Raw genomic sequence first — 22,938 nt, 5'->3', positions numbered from 1 at the left:
TCTGTCTGATTGCTTTCTTCTTTACACAAGGCTTGATGGCAGAAAATCAGGCAGTCCAGAATCTCATGCTACCAAGATGGGTGGTAGTGGCACACAGCGCACCTTTAATTCTAGCACTGGGGATGCAGAGGCAGGTGGATCTCTGTGAATTTAAGGCCAGATTGATCTACAAAGTGAGTTCCTTGATAGCTAGGGCTCTTATACAGAGAATCCCAGAAACAGAGAAAACAGAAACAGGACAAACAAACAAACAACAACAACAATAGTTTATCTCACCATAAAACTACAAAGATCTGCTAGAAGTTAATAATAAAGTTGCAAACCCAGGCGATCGTTGGAGGAAGTCTCTGACAAAGCTTTGTGAGGAAAAGTTGCATGGGAATTCTGAATGGGTTGAAGGAAAGAGGGACTTAGTTGTTCCTTGTGTTTTTATATTTAGCATTTTATTTAGATAAACAAGTTGCCTGCCACTGTAGTCCTTTCAGTTTAGTTTTTCCTTCATCTGATTGCTCTAAGGAAGTGAGGATGGCAATATTCACAGAAAAAGATACATACATGTCTCTGAGAGAGTGGTAGAGAGATCTGGAGGAGTAGGCATAGCAAATAATGCCTTCATGCAACCAGCTGGACACAGCCACAGAGTCACAGGGAGGGCTGAAGGGTTTCCCAGGGAAAAAATAACTTGAAATATATTTTCTTATGGAAGTCTTTTTTTTTTTTTTTTTTTTTTTTCCTTCTTCTTATGGAAGTCCTATCCCATCTTATACCTTGTAGCCCAGGGAAGTCAGGGTAGGAACTCAAGGCAGGGACCTAGAAGCAGGAAGTGATGCAGAGGCCATGGAGGAATGCTGCTTATTGGTTTGCTCATGGCTTGCTCATCTTTCTTTTCTTTATTTCTCTCTCTCTCTCTCTCTCTTTCTTTCTAAAAGATTTATTTACTTATTATTATGTGTACAGTGCTCTGCCTGCATGTACACCTGCAGGCCAGAAGAGGCATCAGATCACATTACAGATGGTTGTGAACCCCACCATGTGGTTCCTGGGAATTGAACTCAGGTCCTCTGGAAGAGCAGTCAATGCTCTTAACCTCTGAACCATCTCTCTAGCCCTCATCTTGCTTTCTTATAGCACCCAGGACCACCAGTCCGGGGTGTTATCACCCACATCAGTTATGAATCAAGACAATGTACCACAAACTTATCTATAGGATAGTCTTAGGGAGGGAATTCTCCCTGAAGAAAGAGCCTCTTCTCAAATGACTAGCTTGTGTCAAGATGACATAAAACGATCCAGGATAATAACAAACATGGAAAATTGTCTAAAATATATTAATAACATCATAAACTATCTTAGTAAGTTTGTTGTTTCTAATTTAGTATGTCTAATTTATTCAAAATTGACTATTGATGAAATGAATATTTTGTGCATGCTTACTATCCTAATATAACAGTTACGCATCTTCCCAAAACTTCTGATGGTTCTTGCTAATTCCTCTTTATTGCCTTTTCTGAGTGGTTGGTTCACTGTAGTACAGAATTAAAAGCTAGGAAGCTCACAGTCTAGTATACTGTGAAATAGCTTGTATCCAGATTAAAAATAAGCATAATGCAGCATATTTTATGTTTTTTTATTGGCCAGTCTTTTCACACAGCCTGTCAGATGGTACTAGGTACTATTAGTATCCTTAACTTAAGGAGTTTAATCCCCTCCCCAATTCCTAATTGCAAAGTTTTCCACACATTTTCTTGACTACTACGCCAAAGACTTTTTTTTTGGATGGGGCGTCAAATATTTAATGTGGTCAGAGGCACAAACAAGAGAGCAGATGTTCACATCTGGCGATGACAGGACCAGAAGAATTTTTTTCCTGAACTTCATTCCTCTTCTGCATAATCACTTTCCGAATGTATTTTTTTAATTAATTTATTCTTGTTACATCTCAATGGTTATCCCATCCCTTGTATCCTCCCATTCTTCCTTCCCTCCCATTTTCCCCTCCCCTATGACTGTTCCTGAGGGTGATTACCTCCCCCTGTATCTGCTCATAGGGTATCAAGTCTCTTCTTGGTAACCTGCTGTTCTTCCTCTGAGTGCCACCAGGTCTCCCCCTCCAGGGGACATGGTCAAATGTGAGGCACCAGAGTACGTGAGAAAGTCATATCCCACTCTCCACTCAACTGTGGAGAATGTTCTGACCATTGGCTAGATCTGGGTAGGGGTTTAAAGTTTACCGCCTGTATTGTCCTTGGCTGGTGCCTTAGTTTGAGCGGGACCCCTGGGCCCAAATCTGCCTATCATAATGTTCTACTTGTAGGTTTCTAGGACCCTCTGGATCCTTCTACTTTGCTATTCTCCCATGCTTCTCTCATCTAGAGTCCCAATAGGATGTCCGCCCCTCTGTCCCAGTTTCCTGGTAAGTGAAGGCTTTCGTGGGACATGCCCCTTGGGCTAATATGCAGATATAAGTGAGTAAATACCATTTGAGTCTTTCTGCTTCTGGGTTAACTCACTCATTATGATCATTTCTAGCTCAATCCATTTATCCACAAATTTCGGCAATTCCTTGTTTTTAATAGCTGAATAGTATTCCATAGTGTATATGTACCACAGTTTCTTTATCCATTCTTCTACTGATGGACACTTAGGCTGTTTCCATGTTCTGGCTATTATGAATAAGGCTGCTATGAACATGGTTGAGCAAATTTTCTTGTTGTGTGCTGGAGCATCTTCTGAGTATATTTCAAGGAGTGGAATAGCTGGGTTTTGAGGAAGCCCTATTCCCATTTTTCTGAGATAGCACCAGATAGATTTCCAAAGTGGCTGTACTAGTTTGCATTCCCACCAGCGATGAAGAAGTGTTCCTCTCTCCCCACATCCTCGCCAGCATGTGGTGTCGCTTGAATTTTTGATCTTAGCCATTCTGATGGGTGTAAGATGGAATCTCAGAGTTGTTTTGATTTGCATTTCCCTGATGACTAAGGAGGTTGAGCATTTCTTTAAGTGTTTCTCAGCCATTTGATATTCCTCTGTTGAGAATTCTCTGTTTAGTTCCAAGCCCCATTTCTTAATTGGGTTATTTGGTTTGGTGGTGTTTAATTTTTTGAGCTCTTTATATATTTTGGATATTAGGCCTTTGTCAGATGTAGGGTTGGTGAAGATCTTTTCCCAGTCTGTAGGCTGTCGCTTTGTTCTCTTGACAGTGTCTCCTGCCTTACAGAAGCTTCTCAGCCTCATGAGGTCCCATTTATTAATTGTTGACATAAAGGCCTGACTTTTAAAAATTATTTTATTATTTTAAACTGTGACTGCATGTGTCTGTGTGTGGGTATGTGAAGGATGTGCTGGTATCCTTGGAGATCGCAACTCATGGAGAGGCAGTTGTGAACCTCCTACATGGGTGTTGGAACTGAACTCTGGTCTTGTAGAAGAGGAATACTCATTTTTAACTGCTGAGCCACCTCTGCAGCCCTATACCAAAAATCAGCTTCTCATTCTGTCTATTCATGTAACAGGAGCTGTGCTGTTTTAGTCAAGTACTGGCAATTGCTACTACTGGCTGCAGTTAACGGAGAGTTATCCAACATTTCAAAAACACGAGTCATTCCCTGTCACTCATCATAGAAGCCATGCCATGATCCTGTTCCTTTCCTCAGTAGTCACTCAGTTACTCACTTAGGATAAGTGAGCAGTAGCTTCAGATTCTCAGTATTATGCTTTGGTGGTTTTAGAGCATTGGTTTTGTTCAAACAGTACAGTCTGTTAAGTACTGTTAATCCTTCTTGTCTTTGGGCTCAATTTAGTTGTTATAGGATATTTTCCAGAGTTCATATAGTAAATTTCTATAGCTGACAGAAGAATGTTGAGTTGCAAATACTGTATTAGTCATTTTGCTTTAAGTTTACATTTTCCTAATGTAGAAATTTAAGTTTGCACTTTGCAATTTAATACAATTTTTGTTTTACCTGGGAAACATCTTTGTCTTATGGCCATTTCTTGCTTTAGCCCATTGTTTCTGCTGCAGCAACATTTTAAATAGTACAGCTTTAGCAATAGAACAAAATGAAAGGTGTTGCCTAATGCCTGTCACGTTCACATTTAAATCCCCTTTAGCCTTCAGGGAGCTATTAGTTAAAATGCCACATAGCTCAGTTTCTGGACAGTATTTTAGGTGCTTGTAATTACCAATGAGAATAGAAAGTGTAGTCATTTTTGGAAAGTTTTTTTTTTTTTTGTTGTTATATTGCAATTACTTTTCTGATTCCTTCTTTTCCCCGTTTACACAGAAAAAAGAACCTTCTAAATCCAGTGTCAAGAAAAAATTAACCAAAGTTTCAGAAGCAAAAAAAGTAATGAAGAGAAATTTTAAAGTTAACAAGAAAATAACATTTACTGATGAAGGGGAGGTAAGATTCTGTAAATATGTTATTTCTGAACTACATCTCGGGGATTATGGAGCTTGGCTTTCCTGCTGACAGGCCATTTGTTATTAAAAAAAAAGAAAAGTATCTCAGCACACTGGTGGCTTCCTTTTTATGTTCCTGTAGACCTTTATTAGCTGTGTGGCCATGGACAAGAGTTTCTTAATGCAATAAACCGCAGTCCTTGGTGATACCTGCAGTGAAATGATGTTAAATTCCATTCTTTATAGAAAATATTTTCTCATCAATATTCATCAGCGTGTTCCCTGGGAACAAGCACAAGAATACTAACATAGCTACCTACCAGAGCATCTTTAGCATGGCTCTGTAAACTACCTGATTTGCACTTCCTCAGTTATATATGCTGTGCTTGCATGGTCACTGCTTGGCAGGCTCGTGTAGGGGATTCTCTGCCTTTAAGTAATTTTATATTTAGGTGCTTCCTTTTCATTTTGCCTTTATCTGGGCCCGATTGTAAATACATACTTCTATCTTATTTCTTAGAAGAGGTCATTATTTTAAGAATAACTGTTTTGTTTTTAAATGACCAGGCAAACCTAGGACATCAGGTAAATTACCCAAAGAATGAAAACTAGTTCCTGGTAGAACAAAGCCTTCAGAATGTTCATCTCATGACCTCATTCCCACCAGCCTACAATTTCCCTAACCGTCCTAATCTAAATATCACACAGTACCATTATAATCCCATTGCTCTCAACCTTCCTTATTAATTTTTAAACAGAAATTGTTAATATAACCCCACATTCTTATTTGAGGATTATAACTTTCTTTGGTATTTCTCCACAAGGAAGGTATTTTGTTCATTGTTGAATTCCTAGCATGTGCTACCATGCTAGCATGTATTAAACCCTCAGAATAATGTTTTGAGTACTCTGTTACTATAGTAAAATAAGAGCTTTTCATAGTGATTAAAAAAAAAACAAGCATTTCATTATCATGGCTATGTTGATGAAGTAGTCTATATCCAAAGGGGGTGTGCTTCATCTTCATTTTGAAGTTAAAGAACGTGATGTTTTGGGGGCATAAGGATGAGCTGCAGAAAAACAAAATGCAGGGTAATTCAGAGCTGCTAAAAGTGGAAAATGAAGCCAGCATACACGGAAAATATAATCATTGTAAGATTATTATGGAGAAGTGAGCATCCAAGAAGTGAGCTAGAGAAGAATGCAGTCGTGTCTAGTGCCCTGTGAAACGAGTGCTCTTACACTAACGAGCTTAGCGTGCTGCAGAGTTCAGCTGCACAGATGACTGTAATTAGCTCCAAGATGATTATAAATCTCTTAACTGTGTAATATTGCAATGTGTGCTTGTTGCTAAGAGGAGCTGCTTGTGGCTATGCATGCTACTGAAACTTCTGAACCTCTAAAAGATGGGCTGCTATTTGTTTAATCCACAGAAGGGTATGTTAATTTCTCTCTGCGATCCAAATTGGACGAGAAGTTGGAGTAATTGGTATTATCTGTTCATCACTATGGCTCCCTTTTTGCAGCTGTTTGGAGCTCAGGGATTACCCACACAGTTTGTCATGTCCTTTTACCATCACCATTGGCTGCCATAAGAATAAGGTTGTGGTCATCTCATCTTGTAAAATGGCTTCAGTAGCGAAGATGTATAAGTACCTGTGCGTTGTTAAGTGAACTTTCTGTTTGCAAGAAGATTAATCAGCATATTTTTAAGTCAGAGGTACATATTTTAAATGCTCTGGAAACCAGTTGCTAACTTAAAGCAGTAGAATTATTTTTGTCTAAATTGTTTAGAGCTTATACTTTCATAGTGTGAGACAAGAGAGATTATTGAGTTGCCTCTTCTTATATATGCAAGGGACACAGGTGTCCAGAGCATAATGAATTTATTTAGTATGACACACTAAACTAGTAAAATAGCCAGAACACCCAGCCAAGTCTCCTTTTGGATTCATCTACTAAGCACTTTGTTCCTATCCGTAATTTAACCATGTGAAATCAGGAGCAGTCCATGAAACCCAAACCAATTTTCCCCTTTATAGTTAGTTGGTTTGCTCTGTGTAATACCAGTTGATGTGTGACTCATTGATTAATTTCAATTTTCACATACTGTTACGAGTTCTGAGGATGAATGAGCAAGCTATATAGATAGATACCCATTAGGATATTAGAGCTAATAAAAGAAACAGGAATGTAAAACAGCACATTTTCATGAGCTGTGTTAGAGGCATGTACAAGGTGCCTGAATGTAGCTCAAAAGAGATAAATCGTCACCCAGCACTCTGCTCTGCACAGATGATTTGGAGCTTATTTAGTTGCACGGAGAACAGAACATTAACACTTTTGGGAAGTGTTTTAGCCTTTAATTATGTTCTTACAGTATAATGACAATATTATCTTGGCTGTAGGGGTTTTTTCTATGGTATCTTACTTTAATTATGAAGTTTATGAGCTGGTATAAAAAATAACACATCGCAAGATAAAGGTATGTATATATCCTATTTGAAGCAAGTTTCTGTAGCCATTCCCTTCATCCTGCCCTCTGCTTACCCTTTCCTGTCTTTAGTTGGTTCAGCAGTGGCCACAGATTCAGAAATGTGCTGCAAAAGATGTGGAAGAAGAAGAAGGTGATGGCAGTGGTGGTATCAACTTAGACAAAGCAAAGGAAAGGCTTCAGGAAGAGGACAAATTTGACAAAGAAGAATATAGGAAGAAAATTAAGGCAAAGCATCGGGTAAGCATTTTGTATTGAATTACAACCATGTTCCTAATATGTTTAACTGTTCACGAGAAGTGCACCGATAATATTACTTTGATCACTGTTTTCAGTGTTACTTCTTTTGTGGCTGAATAGGCACTGTATTTGTTCCTTTTGCTCTTCTGCTGAAGCCTGTATAATACTGACTGGCCACTGAAGTCTCTTGGTTTAAGTGACTTGAATAGTATTACTGTATTTTAAAGTTACAGTTTGTGCGCCAGTTAGTAGTGTCCATATCAATCATGGGCCACCTAGTTGAGGGAGTTACTTAAGGTTATATTGTAACTCTCTTGGTTTTAAGTGTTCTATCTGATATGTGACATGTGATTTGTGACAACAATGAAATAAATCACTGACACCTGACTGTATGTAAAATTCTTTTTTTTTTTCCCTTTGTCTTTTTTTTTTCCATTTTCTTATTTTATTCATATTACATCTCGATTGTTAGCCCTTCCCCTGTTTCCTCCGATTCTTCCTTCCCTCCCTCTTCCCCCCTTCTCCCCTCCCCTATGTCTGTGATTGAGGGAGACCTCCTCCCCCTATATATACTCTTAGAATATCGAGTCTCTTCTTGGTAACTTGCAATCCTTCCTCTGAGTGCCGCCAGGCCTCCCCAAATGGGAATAGGGCTTCCTCAAGACCCAGCTATCCCACTCCTTGGAATATACCCAGAAAATGCCCTATCACACAACAGGGACATATGCTCAACCATGTTCATAGCTGCTTTATACATAATAGCCAGAACATGGAAACAGCCTAAGTGTCCCTCAATAGAAGAATGGACTAAGAAACTGTGGTACATTTACACAATGGAATACTACTCAGCTATTAAAAAACAAGGAATTCCCGAAATTTGTGGACAAATGGATTGATCTAGAAATTATTATAATGAGTGAGTTCACCTAGAAGCAAAAAGAGACAAACGGTATATACTCACTTATATCAAAACACTAGTGCAAGGGATATGTACCATGAAAAACTTTACTTACCAAGAAAGTGGGTCAGAGGAGAGGACATCCAATTGAGACTTTAGGCGAGAGTAGCATGGAAGAATAAGGAAATAGTAGGACCCACAGGGTCCTGGAAACCTACAAGAAGAACTTTATGACAGGCAGATCTGGGTCCTGGGGTCCTCCTCAAACTAAGGCACCAGCCAAGGAGAATATAGGCAGTAAGCTTCGAACCCCTACCAAGACCTAGCCGACGATCATGATATTCTCCACCGTTGAGTGGAGGGTGAGATCTGACTCTCACATGAACTCTGGTGCCCCTTTTCTGTATGTAAAATTCTTATTGTGAGATAATTGGTGTTTCACTTGTAATTGTAGAAATACAGAGATAGCCCAAGTTCTCCACTTTTAGAATTTTGTCATCACCAGAATGTTTTATCAGTGAAATTATACAATATATAGCCTTTTGGAGTTATCCTTTTTAAAAATTTAGCATTATTTCCTGGGAATTCACCAAATTGGTGTATATCAGGGCATTTCCTTTAAAAAAAACTTTAAGAGATTTATATTTCTCCTATGTGTGTATTTGCTTGAATATATGTATGTATACCACATGTGTGACTAATTCCCGAAGAAGCCAAAAGGGGGCATTAGATGCCATGGAGCTAAGTTACAGACAGTTAGGAACTGCTGTGGGTGTTAGGAACTAAATCTGGGTCTTCTGAAAGAGGAGAAGTGCTCCTAACTATTGAGCTGTCTCCAGTCCTTTTTTGTCTTTTTAAGTACTGAGTAGTGATCTGTTATAAGAATGCACTAAGGATTGCTCACTGATCAACTTACTGAAGGACATTAGTGTTTCCTGAATTTTTTTTCTTATGATTGCTTGATGATATTTTATAAGAGAGAATATTTCTATAAGACCCTGGTGACCTGAAACTTCAGTTTTCTGTTACCTTTGTTGGGGACATTTGTATTATTGTCCTGCCATATTATATAATTCCTCAGAAATGGGTATTAACCACTAGATTAATGAATCAGTAGATGAGCTAAAGCATATTTACATTTTAAAATAAGTTTCTGCAGCATGCTTCTAAAGTACTGTGATTTCAGGATGGCACAATGTGATATTTGAGAATCCTAGTCATATTACTAAATTATATTTAAGAAGCCTTTTATACTTTTGGATGGGACTATTATTTACATAACTTTGAAAAGGATTCTTGTAGATTTTCACTCTTTTCTTTTTTTTTTTAAACCTTGTAACTATTTAATGGACCAGATCATGTTTTTCTTTTATAAGAGAGATCAGGAGTTAACCATTTTTAAAAGATATGATATAACTTTAGATATCATTTGACAGAACCAAAGAAAAAAGTGTATATTGAAGATGGCTTCAGGGACAGAAATGAGTGTTGCCAAAAACATGTAGAAACCTGGTTGAACTATAATGGCTGAGGCTGGGCACTTATGTTACTGAGAGAACTAGGTATTTCCTTTAGTGTAGTATATACATTGAAATTTCACATTAGCTATATGTTAAGATTTTAACAAATACTAGGAGTCTCAACAGCTTGTTTACCAAAGTTTAATTTACACTATGCTCCGAGAATTTATCTGGGGGTTAAATTGAGTATAAAAATATTTTATGCTTTATTATTTAAAAATTATAATCAACTGTAAAAGAAATGTGAATAATTTACATAAAAGAAGATTATTTCTTTTTTCCTGTGTGGAAATCATCTACAGAATATCATTACCAGAACTTTTAGAAAGTGAATTTCAAGCGGGCTAGTTATCCATGCAGTCACATTATGAAATGTCAAGGTAGAGTACTGAAGATACATTATCCTCAGTCCTCAGGAAAAGTATTTAAACCAGTACAAAGTAGATTTTTTTTGGTTATTCTCTGAATGAGTAATGTATCCACATGTTCTTGAAATTAAGATGATGAAAATGACCAAATATTGTGGCTCACACCCATACCCACCTCTTTTTCTTTTCTGGTAGCTACCTACCTTAATCACCTTTGTTTGTCTGCTTGAGACAAGGTCTCAACAGTTCCATAGACTGGCCTAAAACTCGCTGTGTAGCCAAGTGTTACCTCCAATTCCTCACCCTCTGCTTTAGCCTACTGAGTACTGTTATTAATGCCTTACAACACTGTGCCAGGTTACTTGAGAGCACTACTTTTATGCAAATAGTAGCAAGTCAGATATGTATTTTAATATTTATTTACTTTAGACATGGTCTCATTCATTAGCTCAAGCTGACTTAGAATTCCCTCTGTAGATTGGTGTTGCCTGGAACTTGCGATGGTCCCTGCTACTCTCTCTTCAGTGCTAGAGTTGCAAATGAGTGCTATCATACCTGCCTAGAAGATTCTCTGTTTGTTACATGAAAAGTAGCCTCTGTATATGATGTGTTCCACACCTTTCTTACTTTCTTTTGAACTTTTTGGGTCTTTTTCTCTGTACTGTTGAAATATAGCACACCTTTTATATTCTTTCAGGATGAATAGAGCAATTCTGCATTGACAGAGTTGAACAAGATATAGCCAGGACTTTACATCCTACTCTAGAAGCTGGCACCTCTGTAATGAACAGAGCCGGTCTTTTAAAAATAACTGAATGTAACAGTTGTGTTCTATAGAAGGTGCCCATTGACATCCCTTCCAAACAGAATCCTGAAAATTGCCATGCTGTTAACTCAGTAAAGCATAATGACAAGTACTAGAGGGGTCATTTTCTAAAGCTGAATGCAAACACTGCCTGGAAGATGACTGGTTTCTTGGTAGAATTTTCAATGGTAAAGTCATCGTATGTGCACAACTTTTGTGTTTTAACATGGAAAAGTGTGCATTTTGAGTACATTGAATTTAATGTATAATGAAGTAGGTGCCTAAGACATTATGTAGACTGCTCTCAGTATTGTGGAATATATTTCTGCCCAGAGATGAGAGTTTCTTAAATGGCATGTTTTAGTGTTTGGCTGAAGGAGTGCTTGGCCATAAACAGCAGATGCCTCGTCCTGAGAATGCCTTGCTTATCTAATTGGAACCTAATATCAGTCACTATTTGGCTTCAGTTTCCTTATCTGGAAAATGATGAGGAGTGCAGTTAATTTGTAATGAATGTACAATTTTCTAGATTTAAGTTGGACAATAGAATTTTGATTTGTGAAGTTCTCTTAATGGCAAATCAGATTATTTGCTACTTGATGATTACTTCCCTCATGGTCTCTTACTTCCTAAGAGCCACCAAATCTTACTGTGAAATTGTTTTCTAAGCTTGAGCACATTATTTTGTTCCAATTAATTGTTTTACTTGAACACATTGTTGATTTTCAGATAGTATTTTTTAAAATAATTCAGCATATTTAAAAAATTTATTTTTATTTTATGTGCATTGATATTTGCCTGCACATATGTATGTGTGAGGGTGTCAGATCTTCGAATTACAGTTTATAAGCTGTCATATGGGTGCATGGAATTGAACCCGGGTCCTCTAGAAGAACAGTCTCCAGACCCCTTAGTGTATTTCTATAATGACAATTTTAGTTCTCCTAACCTAAGGTTTTGCCTCTGTTTTGAAGATGTGCCGTATGTCTTCACTGAGGCTGTCACTGAGCGTGCTAGTTCTGTGATAGTATGTTAAGAAGAGTTTCATGTCCCAATAAAGTTTTGATGGTATTAACTTTAAGGCCTATCACTCAAGTTTAGTTCCTAGAGACAGAAAAAGGTGGAGAAACTTTTGATGCAAAATTATGAATCTGCAAAATGTCATCTTCTAGGCAGTGTACATTCATTGCAGTGGTGAACTTACAGCTTATTGGTATGAGGCCTGCTGGGGACTAGCCGTTGGTTATGGTGGAGAGCACAGGATCTACCCTTACTGCTGAGCTGTTGACAGCCTCTGAGAGAGGAGGGCTGATCGTCTTTAGTCGATGTACCCAGTAGTGAGCATACTAGGCTCCAATAGATAATTCTAAACCCGGACTACACAGATGGCCCTAGCTAAACTTAGTGGGTGAAAAAGAGATTTATAGAGAAAGGTTGCTAATGTGAGGGAGGGGGATAAGAAAAGGTAGATGTGAAAGTAATCGGTATGAGTTATGAAACTGTCAACAGAAGTAATTTTAAAAAATTACACAAATTCAAAGTATAAAGAACATTTTATGAAAGTTATGAATAAATGATAATATATTAGAATATATAATATACATAATAAATGAAAAAGAGAAAGTGAGAGAATATAACAAAAATTCATACATGCAGTCAAAACACCCATACACAAAATAAATGTGTAATATATTTGAATATATATATATATATATATATGTTGAAAAAGCAAGAGAAGGTGAGAGAGAATATTAAAAAAAACCCTTAATTTACTCCAGGCACTAAATCCACTAAAAGTTGAGTAAAACTTGAAAAAAAAAAAAAAAAAAACCCACCATGAATATGCGATGCAACTGAATAAAATCTATGTGGGAGGAAGAAACACCATCAATCTGATCATGTTTCTGCATTTGGCTTATTTATAAAGAGATGTCACTTGGGGGTTTCATAAGTTTTAGAATTTTTAAATGCATGTTTGAAATATGTCAGGATGATAATTTTATGTTAAAAGGTAATTATTTAAGTGAGTTCAGTGTAGGCTTTGTCCCTTTCCAAACCTACTTTATTTGGGGTTCTTTAATCCTTACACCTCCCTTCCAGCCCACCTGCCCTAGATAGGAGGGAAAAGAGGTTAATGGGAACAGGAGAAGTAGGCCTTTGTGGACTCAGTTCCTGGGAGCGAGTCCCCTGGCATAGTCGGCAAAATTTCAGCAGACCAGCAATCCAACCAAAGTTGCTGCTGGAACCTGGAACAGCAGCCGGAACACGGAGCCTTGATGTGTTCTCTGGCACGGTTCTCTCTAGGAGCGTCTGAAAGTGGAACAATGAACAGCCAAACAATACCAAGACCCCAAAAGCCCCCCGCCCCCTGTTTTGGGCTTTTATTTATATATGAATCTCCTCTCGAGTCAGTACTAAGATGTGTTTCAGTTGGCAAAAACCAATCCCCCACACGAGGTGGTGTGTCTTCTAATGGATAAAGATCACCTGTTCTCTCACAAATCTGTTCCCCATCCCACACTTGGGATAAAAACAAAAACATGTTTAGATCCACTACATAACCCACACTTGGGATCAAAACAAAAATGTCTACAATTCAGACTTAATGATTCAGTTAGGCAGTAGTGTTTCCTTTAAGAACTCATGGTTGCTGTTGGAAGCTGGAGAGATGGCTCAACAGTTAGAACATGTGCTGCTCTTGCAGAGAACCAGTTTAGTTCCCAGAATCCACTCAGTGGCTCACAATTATCTGTAATTCCTGTTTCGAAATATCTGATCCCCTTTGCTGGCCTCTTTGGATACAAGGCTTGCACATTCATACATACATGCAGTCAAAACACTCATACACAAAATAAATAAATTAAATAAGAATTGCCGTATAGTTTTGAATGTCCTCAGCCATTGTGACGTAGGTCTCAGGTCTTCATGCTGGTCCAGTGATTCATTCTCTGTATTATACGCCTATCTTTGACTTACACTTTGGTCTACCAATACCTGGAAGCTATAAAGTTTCTTCTGTAACAGCAGTATTCATCCTTTTCTTAAAAGCTTTAGAAAACTGAGATATAGAGTTCTCTTCATTAAATTTTTTGAAATTTAAGTCTCACTGTATTTTAATCTGTATTTAAAAAATTTAAAAGACATGAGTGTTTTATCTGTATGTATGTCTATGACCCACGTGTATGCAGTGGGTCCAGAAACATGGGTTGCCATCTTTGGAACTGGAGTTACAGATGCTTGTGAGCCATCATGTTGTTGCTGGGAACTGAAGTGAGGTCCTTAGGAAGACCAACAATATCCCCTAACAACTGAACTCTCTCTTCATCCCCCAATTATATTCTAATGTGAATAGTTCACATATTTAGAGGTACAGCATAGCGTTTTGCTGTATGTATACATTGTAGAATGATGAAATTTGGCTAATACTGATCATTTCAAGGCACAATATCTTTGTAGTATGAACACTTAGAATCCTTTCTACTAGCTACTGTGAATATATAGAATATTATTTTTCAATTATTCACCATTGTATGCAAAAGATCCCTAGAACCTATTATTTTTGAATTACATTTTATGTTCTTTGACCAAGACACCTCCCTCACTTCAAAGTTAATCATTATTCTATTTTATATTTCTGTGAGTTTAGCTTTTTAGATTCCACACCAGTGATATTTTTCTGGACTTGGCTTATTCATTTATCATGATGTCCATAGATTCATCTTGTCACAAATGATAGAATATACTGCTTCTTCATTGATAAAATTTTGTATGAATATTAAGATTTTAATTTTTTTATTTTGGGCAAAAGAAATGTAGTATGATAGTGTAAATAGGAGTAGACACAGCTGCTTCTGTATAGAAATGCATAGCTACCCGTGGACTTCTGCTGCCTTCTCTAACTGTTTTAGGCTATTTAACAGTTTTATTTGATTTTTTTCATGATTTTGCACTGAAATTTAAAGCACTATTTTATTTCTGAGACTTACTGGTAGCTGTAGTCAGTAGGCTTTTCACTCTTTTATATAGAACAGTGTGAAATGTTCATCAGAAATAAAGATGCTGCAAAATTACAATTCTCCATAAGAAAGGATCAGCAAATGAGGGAATTGTAAAGACAGCTCTACTCTGGCACAAAGACAAGAGGTTTTGGGATATCCATTAAAGCTGTTGTTGCTGAAGTGGGCTGAACATTTGCTCTGTGCTGTGCTTCCATTTTAGCTCTGCCAAATTACTTGTGTTTTGCTATTACAGCTGATGACGCAGAGAAAGGACCCCAGAGAAGAAGGCTCTCATTCTTTGAAGTTCTCTTTGAAAGCTTTATTCATATTGTGTTGTGCATTTAAAGAGGACAGTCCTGTCAAGAAATTGGTCTGGACTACTTGAGAAAGTGGTGCAAGCCCAGCTTTGGTTCCACTTAGTGGTGAACATTAAAAAAACAGGAAAGCATTTAGAGGACATTTTAGAAAATCTGATTTGTTGTTGATACAGAACTAATTTGATAAAGAATCTTGGTGACTTGATTTTAAGCCATATGTGACAGATCAAGAAATAGGGAGGTTGTTATAAGCCATCTTAAAAATAGTAAAGACACTGTTGATAGTAGCAAGCAGCATTAGTTAACTGGGCCCTGTATAAATACTTTATATACTCTGTGAGCTATTGCATGCTTACAATTAACTTCTGAAATAAGAGGGCCAGTCTCCTTCTAGAATATAAGATTAAAACTTAGAAGAATCAAGTAATATGTACAGGTTCCCACATCTTAACAAATAGAGCCTTCACTAAGGTCCCTGCTACTGAGTAAACTTGGTTTAGCTCAAACCATGACACACTGTCTTACGCTGCAGGGCAGTTCTGAAGTAGTGAGTAAAAATGTGGAAGGAGATGGTAGAAGTGGGCATTGGGCTTTGAAGACACAATGGTGATAAATAATGGAAGCTGTATTTCCAAAGAGATGTAATTAGTCTCAAATAAATTCAAAGACAAAATAAACATTGTCGTTAGCCATATAGTTTAGGGCCCCAGACCAGTACTTTTCCTGAATGATCACTGCATGGCAGCATAGGTACTAGTGGAAGAATCCAGTTTCCAGTGGGTGTTGCCATTTAAAAGTCTAGGCAATATTAGAGACTACAAGCCTGCTTATGTAAGAAACTGTACTAAGGTTAAAAAGTGCATCATGAGGGTAAGGGATTACTGATACTGAGCATTTGGCATTTAACTCCACCATTCATGATAGAAGTCTTTTAGTTCACCAGTTGTGTGATAAATCTTTGAGATGTTTTATCTTCCCTTTTCCTCTGTTGTACAGATATAAAATTATAGATGCCATGTAGTATTTGAGAGCTGGATAGGTGGTTAACATGGAGAATAGTTGGAGAGCAGGGAGGTTGGTGCTATTGGAAATGGGACTGATGGGGTTGGGTCACACACCACAATGGTTACAGGATGCTCAGATGTTTCTGTTCTTTCCATTGCTCTATACCCAAAGCCCATACACATACACCATAAGGCCTGGTACATGGCAGCACAGTGAAGATTTTAGCCATTAACTATGAAGTGACTGCTTTCATGCATTTTTGTTAGATTATTCTAGACCCCCATACCCCTCCCCGCTCTATGTATCAGTGTCCTGTTCATGTTTAGCCTTGGAATATGGATACATTGAAGAACCTTGGTCTTGTGGTTCTGAGAAGGGTGCAGCTTAACTGGGTTTTTGTTCTTAGAGAACAGGAGTTGTCTTCATAAAACTTTTATATCTCTCTTGAACATACTTTCATTGAGCCAGGCTCTCCCTCCTTACACCCCAAAAAGCAATGAATGTAATATTGAAGTGACAGGAGATGCCCCTCTGGTCTCATGTGATAGCTGGCAGGGTTGCTTGATATACATTCAAATGGTTTGTGCTCCCATTATGTGCTGAAAACAAGACATATTTCTAAATCTGCAAATTCCATATGACCAGAGAATGATAAAAACATGAGTGCCTTGACCTGACTGCTGACCAAAGTCATACTTCATGGTACTTGCTTTGTTTCCCCCTCGAGGTAAAGCTCAACATTTCTGAGACTTCAAAGAAAGATAGTAGGTATATATAGAGAGAGTATTTTGTACCTTGAAATGTGATTTTCTGTTTTCTTCTTTGTGAATTTGACCTTCATTATTGAATTTCATGCTTCCCTTTTACTTAATCATTTGTAGCATAGTAGAACTAAAGATAAAATTCTGTCTTTTTGCATGGTATAAAATAGTTTTTTGGTATCAGTATGTTCTCAAAGATGAAGTTTTAAAAAGGAATTTATTAGACTATGTAAACTAAGTGAGTTAAGGGAGACCTGAGACCTCAGTCATTGAGCCTAATAATTAATGTTCAGGTCCCACTTGTATCTAATCCAGCCTTTTGTCTTTGTCTCATCGCAGACTCTTAAGTGACAGCCTTTCTTGTTTCATTAGAGAAAAAAGTGCTTCTCAGTATCCATTTCCAAATCCTGGATTACTGTAATGCTACTTCTTGTTCTTCTGCTTTTTTGTTTGAAGGCCATTTTTCCTTTCTAGAATGCTAGTAGCTTTTTATGGTAAAGGAGGTCCAGAGAGAGAATAGCAGGATGTGAGTGATAAAAAAGGTAACAGTTTTCTAATGATTTATTTTACACTGGTTTTTCTTTGTTTCACCCAGATTTTGAAAGATAGTTGTTCTTTATGTCTCCCCCTCCCACACACACACTTCTATGTCTCAGCTATATTCACTTCCATTGCTATTAGTCTGTGGCTCTCTCTTACCTATATGATGTCATTAGAGGAAAATATAAAAGGAAATACTGGATTCATTGAGTTAATAGCTCACAAGCTTGAACTTTTATTCAGTTACTAACTTTATCATTGTGTGTGCATACAAGTGTGAGTTTCTTCTCATGGGTGCACTATGTTGTGGGAGTACACACTCCATGGCACATTTGTTTAGATCAGAGGACGACTTTGTGGAGTAGGTGCTATCCTCTCATCTTTATGTGTATTCTGGGAATTGAACTCAGGCCATCAGGATTGTACAGAAAGTACTTTTACTTGCTGAGTCATTTTGAGGCTTCAGCCCTGGCCTTTAAATATTATTGAGGGCTTAGAGAGCTGGTTCAGCAGTTAAGAGCACACACTGTCCTTGTACAGGACCTGAGTTTTGTCTCAGTAGCTCACATCAGGTGATACGCAGTCACCTCTAACTCTAGCTCCAGGGATCAGGTAACCTCTTCTGAGCTTTGTAGGCTTCTTAACAACTAACCCGTGCACCTTGACCCTAACACAACAATATAAACAGAACTAAAAGTAAACTAGGTTTTTGTTTTGTTTTGTTTGTTTTTGGAGACAGGATTTTCCTGTGTAACCCTGGCTATGTTGTATCTTACCTGGTAGACCAGGCTGGCTTTAAACTCACAGAGATCCACCTACCTCTATTTCCCAAGTGCTGGGATTAAAGAGGTGCACTACCACAGTCTGGTTTTTTTTTGGTCTTGTTTTTTTTTGTTTGTTTGTTTGTTTGTTTTTTGTTTTTTTGTTTTTGTTTTTGTTTTTTAGACAAGGTTTCTCTGTGTAGCCTTGGCTGTCCTGGATTTGCTTTATAGACTAGGCTGGCCTCGAACTCACAGTGATCCACCTGCCTCTGCTTCCTGAGTGGGATTAGTAAATTAAATATTAGTAAGATAGAATATTATCTAGTAACAGTAGTGGACTAATTTTGAGATTTTGGTGACAGTATATATTTTTCTGTTATGGCTAATATGGCTTGATCAAAAGCCCAAAGATTAAAAACAAACAAACAAACAAACAAACAAAAAACAAAAACAAAACAAAAAGCCCAAACATAGAGAGCCTAGGTTTATGTGAAAGGGTTTCCCTGATGCAAACATCAACATTGATATTCCATTTTAGATGCTTTTATATGCTAAGAGAAGGCAAGTTATTGAATAATTACAATAAATTTTCTTTGACTGTTGTAAATTTTCTATTTATGTTTCTGTGCACAAAGAGCCTGAAAAAGTTAAATACATATGTTAGGTCCTGCGGCAGGGCATGGCTGCCCTGCCCTCTACCTAGGGACGGGGCTTCTCCTCTCCCAGAGATTCACTTTATAAACCAGACAATTTGGTTCCAGGGTCCCCTCTTCTTTCCCCCACCTCCCTACCTTCTCTTTTTCCCTCCCCCTCTCACCCCCAACAAACACTTCCCTTCCCTTCCTCCTCCTGTGCTGCTTCAAATAAACCTGCATTTATATTACAGCTTCATCGCCAATTAGCTCATTCTGTTTGTTTAATCAATCAACATAAAATATATCCAGGATAAAAAAACATTGAAATGAAAAGACGTGATTATTAATCAGGCAGTACCATTAGTACATACTGATAAGAGAAGACACTGCATCTGAGCCTACAAAGCTGAGGGTAGAGGAGTGTGGAGCACAGTAATGTGCCAGCGTTGATGCTGGGTCTCACAGATCCAGGAAAGTATTAGGCCCATCGCTCTATGTTGGCCATTTGTCTAGTGACCTGATTATGTTGACTGCCCATCCTTTTACCTATAAAATGTGGAAGGGACTTTAAGTTCTAATACCCTATTTTGAAGTGACATATAAAATTGCCTAGCATATTGTGATAATTTTGAGCTGTTACTTTTGACAAGAAAATAATAGTAGTAATGTGCAAGCAGACATTTTTGTTAAAGTATAATGCAGGTTTTTTTTTTTTTTTTTTTGTGTGTGTGTGTGTGTACACTATAGTTACAGAATATCTGATGTAGCTATAGTTTTAAGATTAGGTTAAGCAGAAAAAACTTAAACCATTTTGATTATTATAGAATAATATGTAATATATTGTTATTTAATGCTAGTCTTTAGGTTAGTGATACCTTTTGGGTAGATAATAAGATTAAATTGTCCTATTATTTAGGTAGAAAGAAAAAAGACAAATTATAGATACATCTGCAAGCTAAAGACAGCTCTCAAACTAGCAAAATAGCATGAGTTATTTAAATTTTTTTCTTTAATAATGTTACTTTGCTTCTCTGTGTCCTCTTTTAGTCTGCTGCTGGTCAAAGAAAATCAGTAACTGGTACCCACTGTATAAAAGTTTTTGTATAAAGTATTTAGAAGTTGTATCTGTTTTCTTTCTCTTCTCTCTCTCTCTCCAAACCCTTAGGGGAAAAAAAAAGATATCTCTTGTATTCTCACTAGGGGAACAAGTCATTGACTGTGTGTCTCTGTGCCCCCACTCCACCCCCATGTGTGTTTGGGCTGAGTTGGTTTTCTGAGATGGGCTGTGTGTAAGAAGGCTGACCTAGGCTTTTCTGAGATGGGCTGTGTGTAGGGAGCCTGACCTAGGCTTTTCTGAGATGGGCTGTGTGTAGGGAGCCTGACCTAGGCTTTTCTGAGATGGGCTGTGTGTAAGAAGGCTGGCCTAGGCTTTTTGTCCTCTAGTTGTGTCATTTCCTTTGTGGAGCTTCCAAACACGAGTCACTATATGCAGCTTAAGGATAAAGTTTGGTATGAATCAGTACATTGATTGGCTGCCTTCAAAATTTATACTATGTGTTTTTCTTCTGTAAATACTTCAAACACATTTTATTTTTGTTTTCATTAGCACATATAGGAAAACTCCATAGACTTGGCACACATACACACAAAAATAAACAAAAGCCCCTAAAACATTGTAGAGATACAGAGCAATAGTAATACAAACTGCATGGTACTGGCATAAAAACAGACAGATTGAACAATGGAATTGAGTCGAAGACTCAGAAATAAATCTACACATCTACAGATGCATGATTGTTGGCAAAGAAGCCAAAACCAAACAATGGAAAAAAGAAAGCATCTTCAAATGAGATCAGTCTGTTTATAACTATGAGGGCATGATAATATGAAAAATTCTTGAGTTTTTATTTTATCTTTCCCCTTTGTTTCTTTGTTTTTGATTGATAGAACTTCCAAATAATCTAGAATGTTCTTTTCCAATTGTACAATAGCTGTGCTAGTTTTATGCTAATTTTGTGTTTGTATAGGTGAGAGAAGAAAAAGAAAAATCGATTACAGAAACAGAATAACGTAATGATAGGCGTTTGGGGTATGACACATACCCAGTAGCCATTTATATTTGAGGCTTTATTAGTCTTCCTTGGAATCTAGTTTTATAGGTTCTTGTTTTCTAGTAGATTTCATCTGTGGTGCAATCAGAAGCAACTTAAATTGCATTTAAAAGCTCCATGGACTCCTTTTGGTATCAATTAATATTTGATATCCATTTAGACTTTAACGTTTTTGTTTTCCCTTTGTCATAAATAATTCCATAAGCTTTGTCAAGGTAAATAATGGAATTCTATTATCAGAATATGGATTAAGACTTTTTTATTTTAACTCAAAGGAAGTCATATGTGGATAAAGCAGGATGGAGGTAGAAAAGTACCCAGCATCAGCCCTATTTATTCACTTTCACATTGACAAAGGATTTAATGTACTAGTGACACATGACTCAAACTTCACTGTAATACATGAAAGGAAAACTGCATTTTTAAATACTGACTTAGTCATTTACCCAAATTTAAAACTATAAGTTATTATCTACAAATTTTAGGTTGAGAATAGACATCTTGGTTTTTGAAGAAGATTGTGCTGCTTTTGTAAGTTTATAATGACATTCTTTTTTTACTTTAGTTGAATCATTTTGTTTAGAACTTTAATACTGGATGTGTTTTTCTTTCCTTTTTTAACCTATTTTGTGATCAGTGGAAAACTAGAAGTGAAGTTATAAAGCAATTTAGTGAAATACCATGTTTCATAAGAATGACCTTTGATTGCTTTTGAACAAATGTTCCGAAGAACCAAAGTGAGGACCGAGGACAAGGGAAACAATCATGATTGTATTTTTCCTTCTTATTTTTTCTAGTAGATGACATTGATTGTGTTCCAGTCAAGTACCAAATATTGTACTTAATATGTAATATGTATTATTAAGTACATGCTTCTATTGTTTTCCTTTTAGCCCAATCAAGAAAGTGTAAGTAACTAAAAATGTGTAGTATGTAGTTATAATTCTAGATCTGACCTATATGTAATTACTAAAAATTGTTGCCAGGCGGCAACATGAGTCCAAGCATTCATGAGGCAGAGGCAGGCAGATCTCTTGAGTTCAAGGCTAGCCTGGTCTACAGAGCAAGTTCCAGGAAAAACTCAAACCCAAACAAACCAAACCAACAAACAAAAAGGTCCAGCCAGTCCTGTAGTAGGCATTTTGTTTACAAAGTAAAACTGGAGAGTGTGTGCTGCTTAACAGCTAATGTCTAGACGTTTATGTGCCTCTAATTCACCTTCTTTTTCTGTAGGAAAGACGGCTAAAAGAAAGAGAAGCCAGAAGGGAAGCCAACAAAAGACAAGCAAAGGTAAGGACGGGTATATGTGCGGGTGTGCTTAAATCAGCACCTTTAGATCTATATTGTTTTGTTCTTTGTTTTAGAAACAGGTCTGTTAATATATTTGATAGAGAACTTTATATAAAATGAAGACAATATTTTGTAATATTGGTTTAAATCCCTATTTTCTATATAGATTTACTTTTGTGGTTTTTTTTTTTTGTTTGTTTGTTTGTTTTTGTTTTTTTTTTTTTTTGGTAAAATATCAGGACATTCCTGTGTAGTTGGAATTGAACCCTTATAACCCATTGTTTACTTTTCCATTGGTTTGCTTTATTTATAAAGGGTTAAAACGTTTAAGCTGGCTTGCAGTCTGAACTTTGCCTCACTCCTCTGGCCACCTTTTCTATTAAATACAGAAGACAATTAACTTTGTGGGTCAACTCTGTCAGGATTTGCATACCTGTCATTTTTAGGGTAGAAATGCGGCCTGATTTGTACTCAGCTAGGTAATTGGGTAATAGATTATTGTGAGAACATCAGTTGTTTTGCTTCATCTCTGAGGATCTAGATGAAAACACTCTAAGCTTCGGTATATCCCATAAACACACATAGTTTTCCCAGAATATATATATGTAAAATTATAAGCACCGTCTATGTGCAGCTGTTATTTTTAGTCTGACATGCTTAACACTAAATGAAGATTTCAGCTCCTGCATTCTGAACGTATTTAATAGAAATGATTTCCTGTTCCCAGAACCAAATACTGAATTTCCTTCTCATGCTCTATGTGCTATGCCTACCTAGCCATGGTAGTTTTTTC

At 37.1% G+C, this 22,938-nt stretch overlaps 1 protein-coding gene across 1 annotated transcript in view; it reads left to right on the top strand.

Annotated features, from left to right (window-relative positions):
- Positions 1–22,938, top strand: part of Ddx10 (DEAD-box helicase 10) — a 135,713-nt gene that overhangs the window by 79,858 nt on the left and 32,917 nt on the right. The window contains exons 14-16 of the mRNA XM_051156448.1: positions 4,284–4,403; positions 6,969–7,136; positions 22,089–22,145. Coding sequence (XP_051012405.1) covers positions 4,284–4,403; positions 6,969–7,136; positions 22,089–22,145 — 345 coding nt within the window. The remainder of the gene's footprint in view (positions 1–4,283; positions 4,404–6,968; positions 7,137–22,088; positions 22,146–22,938) is intronic.

This window comes from Acomys russatus, chromosome 14 (assembly GCF_903995435.1).
Source record: "Acomys russatus chromosome 14, mAcoRus1.1, whole genome shotgun sequence".
Taxonomy (NCBI): Eukaryota; Metazoa; Chordata; class Mammalia; order Rodentia; family Muridae; genus Acomys; species Acomys russatus.
Note: the sequence above shows the minus strand (reverse complement) of the source record. Positions and strands in the feature narration are given on the sequence as shown.